The 8,893-nt window shown below is 26.7% G+C and overlaps 1 protein-coding gene across 2 annotated transcripts in view; it reads right to left on the bottom strand.

The window, feature by feature from the left end:
* Positions 1 to 733: 733 nt before the first annotated feature.
* Positions 734 to 8,893, bottom strand: part of LOC107436619 (N-deacetylase and N-sulfotransferase sfl) — a 96,644-nt gene continuing 88,484 nt past the window's right edge. For both annotated transcript variants that reach the window (XM_016048387.4, XM_016048388.4), the window contains 5 exons: positions 7,597 to 7,720; positions 6,301 to 6,475; positions 5,144 to 5,314; positions 3,587 to 3,696; positions 734 to 1,595 (listed from right to left, as the gene is read on the bottom strand). In XM_016048387.4, coding sequence (XP_015903873.1) covers positions 1,370 to 1,595; positions 3,587 to 3,696; positions 5,144 to 5,314; positions 6,301 to 6,475; positions 7,597 to 7,720 — 806 coding nt within the window. In that variant the 3' untranslated portion in view covers positions 734 to 1,369. The remainder of the gene's footprint in view (positions 1,596 to 3,586; positions 3,697 to 5,143; positions 5,315 to 6,300; positions 6,476 to 7,596; positions 7,721 to 8,893) is intronic.

The raw sequence follows: 8,893 nt of genomic DNA on the forward strand, positions 1-8,893 counted from the left end.
AACGATAACTTACAACATCAGCACAATTTTTTTTCTCCATAGTTATTTATAAAGCACTGCTAGTGAAAGATGCATTAATTTAAAAGGTGCAACACTGCAAACTACAAAATAAAATAATTCTTATTCTGATTGTGCAATAAAATTTTGTAGCTTAAAAGTTATGACTGAACACCAAAACCAAAACAATGGTTTTCTTCTCATTATATGAGGAATCACAGTTAAGACAGCTTTCACAGAAAGCAATATGTTATAACTTCCTAAACCTGTACAATAAAACTGCACAGCACTATTCAGTTAATGATACAACTGAATTTTGAAATTCTTTTTAAAAAAAAGCTTATTTTTGTTTTAGGAAATAAAAATAAAAAATTAAAAGATGAATGATTTAAATCCTTTTAGACAATTCTGATACATTTATATATATATTTATATATACAAAACCACAAGTTATTTTAAACATATATTACATACTAAGATAATAGTTTAGCTAAGTATCTGTATTTTCTTTACAAACATCACACATAACAATATGAAATGAATTTTAATTAATAAAAAATACATTTGTGCACAATGAAAACAAAATTTAAATTTAAAAAAAACTATTCTGATGATAGTAGATTTCAAATAAAAATAAGTATACACTATAAAAAGTCATTCTTTTTAATTATTATTAAAAAAAATTACAACTAATAAATTACATTGTTACAAATCTATCTATTGTTAAGTAACAATCGACAATGATACGATTTTTGATGAAATTAAAGTTTAATATTAAGACTTAATATATTGACACTTATTATAATAAAAACAATTGCACAAATGTTTGTTACAATGCTCGACAAAATAACATTCATTAACACTTCCTCTTTTAAAAAATCCTGCCGCAGTTCAGCAATATAAAATTAAGAAAATGTACAACATTGTTTAAAAAGATGCAGAGACAATATGTCATCTCTAATTTAAAGTATCTTTTAGTTTAAAAGTTTGCAATCATGCTCATCAGGCGATTGTCCATAACATGATTGTTTCATAAAACTCAATTTGTACAAAAACCCCTAAAGTATAAATAACACTTATAAGGGGAAAAAAGAAAAAAAAAACTTTTTTTTTAGTTAATCTTAAAATGCAGTTAGTAACAATGCAGCTCATTATAAAAATCACAAATGAGAAATTTTACTCATTAGAAACAGCTCATGGATGCAACAATATCTCATAGTTGTCAAGGATCCATGGGATAATGCAATAATATTTCCAATCTCATAAGAATCCATGGGATGATGCAACAATATTCAGTCACTCTCATAAGTATTCGCGGAATAATGCAACAATGTTCACGCAATCTCGTAAGAATCCAATGGGGATGATAGATTCAGGATCCATGGGATAAATCTTTTTCAAGCCATAGAGGAATGGGTTGTCTGAGTTTTGTGAGCAGCTTAGAAAGTGCAATGTTGTGGGGGAGGTAAAAAGCTTTCAGGAACTTCTCTGTCTGGGGGTCCATAGGAGGATAGAGTCTACCTTTACTTCGTCCCAGGCACTTAGTATTGTTACGCTCCAGGCTTACTTGGCAGAAGAAACCTTTCTTAGGATCGTACCTGAAATCAATTTTTAACAATTTAAATTTAACACAACTATATCAAAATTTTTAACGTAGTTGCACTAAAAATATCTCAACAAAGCAACTACATTTTTCAATTTTATCTTTATAAAAGAAAAAAAAATATCAGAGGTCACAAAGACAATAAGTTCCTTGACTTTACCAAACTAATTATCAAATTGTCCTTATTTTTTTTTAAATCCATGACAAAAATGTTATTAGTTATAACAATTATGCCTAGCCTTGCTTTTATACATAAAATATATTACAACCTATCATATTCATATCATATCGTACCCCCCCCAAACATAACTGGTACCAAAGCACCCGTCCAGGAGGTGCACTCAACATTCGGTGCAACTGGAAGGACCAGACGGCGCTTACCAGCGGCGACCTTAAGTCTCTTTCCTTCAAGGGTAGTACTAAAATCTTCCCAAACTGCCCCAGGTGCCACAACATGCAGGTTTCTCCCCAACATATCCTGGACTGTATTGGACTGGACAAGAGGGACATACTAAATAACCCACTTTTGGTGGCAGACTTCCTCCAAGTCATGAACTTCATGGACATTGTTTAGCCCTGCTAATTTTGGGGATAAGGAAGAGAAGAAGAGATATATTACAAAACACTTACAATTGCCATTAAAATTGAATTAATTTTAAAGAAGCTACTACATGACCAACTTTTTAAATAAAAATATACAATAATTGTAAATAAAATATACAATAATTGTGAGCACCAACTTTAGGTAAACTTATTAACTGAATTTTTAAAATTTTAAACGTTTACAATGTAAGAATTGTAATAACAATCAGAGGTTAAGATATGCCAATTTTACAACCATTTACCAGTACTTTTATAAAATAATTATCAGCACAGTAAAAAAAAAAAATCACAAAACTTACAATAAAAAAATTTAGTGCCCACTTTTACCGTTCACGCATGTTCTTAAGCTTCTTACCAGTATATAATCTTTTAAAAAAAAAAATTCCATCACACAATTTTCAACACGTTTTTCCTAAAAATTTCAGGTGCACAAAATTTTTTTAGAAATATAAAATGTCATTGAGATGTTTCACAAAATAGTGATAAAGTTTAAAATCCTGGATTAAAAAAAAAAGAATAATAATAATAAATAATTATCTCAGTTATCTAATCACTTTCAATAATCATAAGTTTTGAATTTATGATTTAAACTTGTTAAAACCAAAATAACATTTTATGCCCCAAATTGAAATTAATATACAATTAAAAATTATAACGCTTTTGTTTAATGAATGTGCTATGTCAAAAAAGAATAACTGAAGATTTTGATTTAGATTTTACTTAAAATCAATTTAGCATGCAAATAAATAATAAAATTTAATATCTTATTGTTATAATAGTGTTGCATGTAAAAGAGTGAGTTCCCCTTTGCTTGTTAGGAATGTTTGAAAGTGCCACACTTAAGCAACAATTAATGGTATAGTTTAGCAGTATATAATGTATAACATTAGCATCAATTATCTTAATGAAATGAAAATTTCTTTTTCGTAAAATTGAATTAATACACATTTAAAGGAGAGCATGAAACATGGTACATAAATAGAAACATAATGCATAGATACATAAAAAATGTGTTCAACTTATTTTACATATGATTTTGCGGGAGAGCAGTGATACATTAACATTTAAAATCTATTAGGATTTAAGGAAAAATGCAACATTTTTCATGCAATATTTTTAAACTATACGTATTTATATAAATAGAAAATTAAACTATTAAAATGCTTTTTTTTTCTTTCATAAAAAACCAGGGTTAGTTTTCTTCTAAAAAAAAAAATTTTAGTTTAAACACATTGGTTTAAACAGACAAATTTTGTTGGATACAAAATAAAGTAAAATTAAATATTAAATAGAATTATGAACAATATAAAATATTAAATATAAATATACTCTTAAAAAAATATACTCTAACATTTAAAACAATAGATCGTAAAAATGTTTTACCTTAAATGATCTTTGTAATTAAAAAAAGGTTTAATTTTCAGGAACTGTTGCAACTTGTTCATAACAGCTATAGGATCGGACTTCAATTCTTCACCATCAATGATGAGTAACTATAGATGAAATATTATCAAAAAATTATTACAAATAACATACTAAATAAAATACTTATTTTAAATATATTTAACTTCAGTTCAAACAATCCCGAAAATTAAGAAAAATTTCAACAAATGTTGAATTTGCAATTATATTAGAGAATCAGTAATAATAAAAAATTATGAACTACAGAGAAAAAATAGTGTTCTTAAATTAGCTTGATTTTTATAATTGATAGTTACTTGAGAACAGACACACACAGAAAAACAAAAATTCCATATTTAAACAAAGATTTATGAAATTTCCCTTATTTTGGAAACTAATAAAAGTTTATCATTCCTTTATATTAATATATTTAAAATACAGTTAAAGTTGAAAATAAATATGTTAAAAAAAATTTAAAAGAATAAATTTAAAATTCCCATTACATGGGAAAGAGATGGACAACACTCACATTTTATGGTGTTGCACTAGTTATTAACAGATCAAAGGCAACAGCAAAAATATTTTTACTGAATTACTGTTTTTAAAATTATGAAGATAAAAATTTCTGTTGAAAAATATTTTAAGATTGAATCAAAGACTAATCTCAAACAAGACTTTTCATATTAAGTATGAAACAAAATTAATAAATATTTTTGTATTTAGCTTATGCCTTTATTCAGAAAACTACTTCAAAAATAAACATTAATAGACATAAATTAATTTTTTTTTAATTATATACAAATATCAATACAAACACACGCACACACATTCAAAAAGTTTTTTTCCTTTTAAAATCATTTGGAAATTACTTTTTTTTCTGAAAATCTAAGCCCTTAAACCTCTAGCTAATGCAAATTAAAAACACCGATTGGAAGCTGAATTCCAAACAGTTAAGATTTAGAAATAATAGTTAGTAGATATTAAAATGCTTAAATATTAATAATTTCTGGTTAATATTACCAAATATTTTATAGGCTAAACATGCATTATTCAGCCAAAATCACAATTTTGAAATTATTAAACAATTTTTTAATTTTTAATCATAAAAACAAGCTACTAATAGTAATTATAACAATCTCAAAAATTATTTTAATAGTATAAAGTGGAAGGGTCGGGGTGGCCCTTCTTGCTTAGTAATTATAAAAGTAATTAATTTGAAGCAGTGCAGTTTTCTGAATATTCATAATATACTATTTATGAGCTTATTAAATTACTAAGATTTAAGCCTCACATGAGCTTTGAAACTTATACCAAGAATGACTGGATGGCCCAGATAGGCCTCTTAGGTATTATTTAATGATAGAGCTTCTATAGCTTTAATTATTTTTTTTTTATTAAATTTGAAACATATACTTTAAATTGAAAATGCGACAAAAAAGTCGGAAGGGATCACTCTAGCCCTTCTAACTTTCTAAGTAGCCAGCAATTTTCAAACTTCTTAGTCTGAAGGTTTTGTTACAAAAGAGAGTGAAATCTTACTTGTTGTGGTGAGTAAAATGACAGCCACCTGTCCAAATGCTGGGCATACATTCCAGGCATGAGACAACGACTTCTAAGCTCTCTTAGGGCTTTATGCCCTCTATCACCAGTAGTGACTATCTCTTGGAAACTGTAATTCAGTGCAGTGGGATCCTTGTGACCTCGCATATGCTGTAATAGATCATTACATTAAAAAACTTACTATAAAATAATAAAATTAATTATTGAATAGCTAAAAAATGTTGAATGCTTCTCAACTTCAGAATGCTAGGTCTTATATAAGTCATTATAAATACAGAGTATCGATTTAAAACTATTCATGCAAGTACAGGCAGACTCCATGAAAAAGAGCGAGGAAAAGGGACATGCGTAAGTCTATTAAATATAATATATTACGCATTTAATTACACAACCTAAATCACATTAAAGATCAAATCTTGCTAGAAAACAATTATAACGACTGTTCCTGAAATTTTTTTCTTTCCAAAACCCTACTTCATACACGTAATGTAGATGATCAATGTCTGTTTTATCTTGATTAAATATTTATTTATACTAACAAAGCATCATAAATGTTGTATATTGAACAATTGTTAAAAAAGGGCACAAAATTAAATCATAAACTAAGTCTTTAGATCTTTTACTTTAGTGTAAGTAACAAACAATAAACAGTAATACAATTTTAAATGTGTTTTATGACATTTCGGTGCATTGGTACTTTTAACTTTCAAAATTCAGTTGACCAGAGTTTAAAGAACACGACGATTTAAGAAGCAGATTGCATCATTTTAAATAGGTTTGAAGTACTTCTAAGATCTCACAAAAATATTCAATAACACTAAGAAACAGTACATTGCTCTTAGAGTTTTGAAATTTGATTATGTATTTTTAGAGATTATATTCTAAAATATTTATAAGATCCTTTAAGAATATAATTACATATTTCAACAAAATGTAAAATGGCAATTTGCAAAGATATTACTTCTAAAAAATTATAAAAGGATTTTTGGAATGAATATTTAAAAAATAACTATTGATTATTACTATGAATTTGTCTTTACATTAATCTATGTGTTTGATTATGTCTATAAAAATGTAGGAAAATGTCAATTACTAAAAAGGTTTACAGAATATATAACAACCATTAAAGTACTCACCTGGTACCAAGAATATGCTCGTTTGATGGGACTAATCAATATGGTAATAAGTTTGGCGGAGGGTAATAAAGCATGTGCTCTCATTGGCACTAAGTCTCCATCAAAGTAAGTAGCACTTTTCTCAAATAAGTACTTATCAGTAGAATTTTTAGGAACAGGAAAAAAATTCATATACCTAAAAATTAAAAAAAAAAAAGGATTTTCTTGTTATTTTAGAGTTTTTTAAAAACTGAACAGTTACAAAAAACACATTTTCAGCTTTTCATTTATCTCTCAAAGCCACTTATCAGAGCCATTGAAAAAAATTACTATCTTTGTATATTTAACTCGCAATAACAATTAATGAAAATTTTATTAAGTGTGACACTCTTTAATATTTATTTAGATACGTCGTTTCTAAAAGTTTAGGACAAGTTTTACTTGAGTATGTGGAAAATAAAATATCAAAATTCCTTAAAATTTTAATATAATACAACCACACAATCATTTCTCATCACATCAGAGATAAACTATTGACTATTTAAATAATGGAAATTAAAGGTAGTTAGAATAAAAATACTAGAATAGTACATTAAGAAAAATAACATATGTTTAGAAATAGCATTTCACTCATTCACAGAATTAATTTTAAAGGTTGAATACAATAACTTGGGCATAATTTAATAATTTTAATGATGAAACATATAAAAAGTGATTTATATCAAAATTTCCAATGACATAAAATATGTCATTAAAACTAATAGAATCATATTATAACATTTGTCATTGTAATATCCTATATAATTTATCACACGTCAATAAAGTTTTGAAAATTAGGAAATACATTTAGCAATACTATGATGCATTTTGTGAAAATAACACTGGTGACCACAGATCCTGGAATTGTACCCAAAAATTTGAAAGTCACACCGAAACCAACAGAGTTAGCAAGTTTATTATTGTATTCTATTTTATATACTATGCCATAAGTCAGTAAAGTTATAAAAATCAGATAATATATTCAAAAATACTTCGGCAAGTGACAGTCACAATTTAGAGCAAAGATAATAATTTGATTTGAAAAAATAATTTTTTTTAAATGCATCCAAGGACAGCAAATTTAAGTTTTTCAAAAATTTGTTACATAAGTATTTTTTTTCAAAAGCAATAGAATTTTTCATACAGGTACAACTTAGGAGAAACTGAAAAACTAATACCTTACAGAAAATAAGTATTATGTCCAAAAACTGAAAAGTAGTTTCAGTATCAAAGCTATTACATCAAAGCAATGCTTAAGTCAAAATTTTGAATACTTACCAATCCAAACCCTTATAGTAGTTTCTACCATTGAAAAACTGTACTTCTTCAAATGTTTCAGGACTAGGATAATTACTAACAATGGCAGGATGCATTGACAAAAATGTGTATAATGCAGTGGTACCTGTAATTTTTATTAATAAAAATTATGAAATAAACTTATTTATTATTAGTTATTTCAATTTGATTCAATGAGAGACCTTGACTACAGTGAATCGAATTAATTTTAATCAATAGGTATTGTTTTTTAAGCACATGAAAAATATAACACTGCAACAAAGAATGTTAGTGAATTTCGAAAAATAGCATTTGTCAGAATCAACATAACAAAAATTAAGATTAAAGTAGTCCATTTACAATTACTTAAAAATTTAAGGAAGATTGAACAAGGACAAAATTTATACATTTTCATGGAAAATGACATTAACATTTTAATTTTTCACTGGATATATTAAGATAACAGAGAAAAGTTTGGCAAAATTTTTTTGCTTAAAGATATTACAAACCAACCATTTTTTTAAATTTTGTTTAACATAAGCTATACTTAGTGCAGCATTTTATTTTAAATAACTCCCAAGTGCAGAGCATGGAATTTTCAATCTCTAGCTTGCAATAGACAATTATTTAAAGTTGGTGAGAAGTTTTATAAAATAATGTGTATCAAATCAGCCAACCATATTTTTCCTAGAGTTGAGAGTTTTCAGTTGACAAATATTGAAAATAGAGGGCAATAGTTTATGATTTTAAGAGGGAAATTAATTTAAACATGCAAAGACTAGCATCACAGAAAAACTATAACTAATCTTATTCTTAACATCATTGAGTATTTTTGACACTTTGAGATAAAGAAACTCCATGTATTTAAACCCAAATCTCTTGAATAAACAAGTGGATGTTGTGTTGGCAGAGTGGGCAACATTTAAGTTTACATTCGCCAGGGCACTTTAACTATATTTTTTTTTTATTCTTAATGTCAAATATTAGATTTTGTGAATAAAAACATGTAATAGAATGAGACTGGAAACATGGAAAAGTTTCACTAAAAAGTGGAATTTTATAAAATAATAGTAATAGATGTTGGAATTATTTAACTCAAATCTCAAAAACTGGTTACAGTTACTGACAATGCTAAAGGGCTCTTTTTCATGTATAGTATAAAAAAAATTAGGCTTTTTTGTAAAAAATTGCAACTATCCCTGCTTTCATGAGTTAAAATAAAATTCCTTGACAATTCCAAGTCAGGGTTCCCACTCTATGATGAGATTGAAATTCAAGGACTTTCCAGGACTTTTCTTGA

Source organism: Parasteatoda tepidariorum, chromosome 10 (assembly GCF_043381705.1).
Source record: "Parasteatoda tepidariorum isolate YZ-2023 chromosome 10, CAS_Ptep_4.0, whole genome shotgun sequence".
NCBI classification, from domain to species: Eukaryota; Metazoa; Arthropoda; class Arachnida; order Araneae; family Theridiidae; genus Parasteatoda; species Parasteatoda tepidariorum.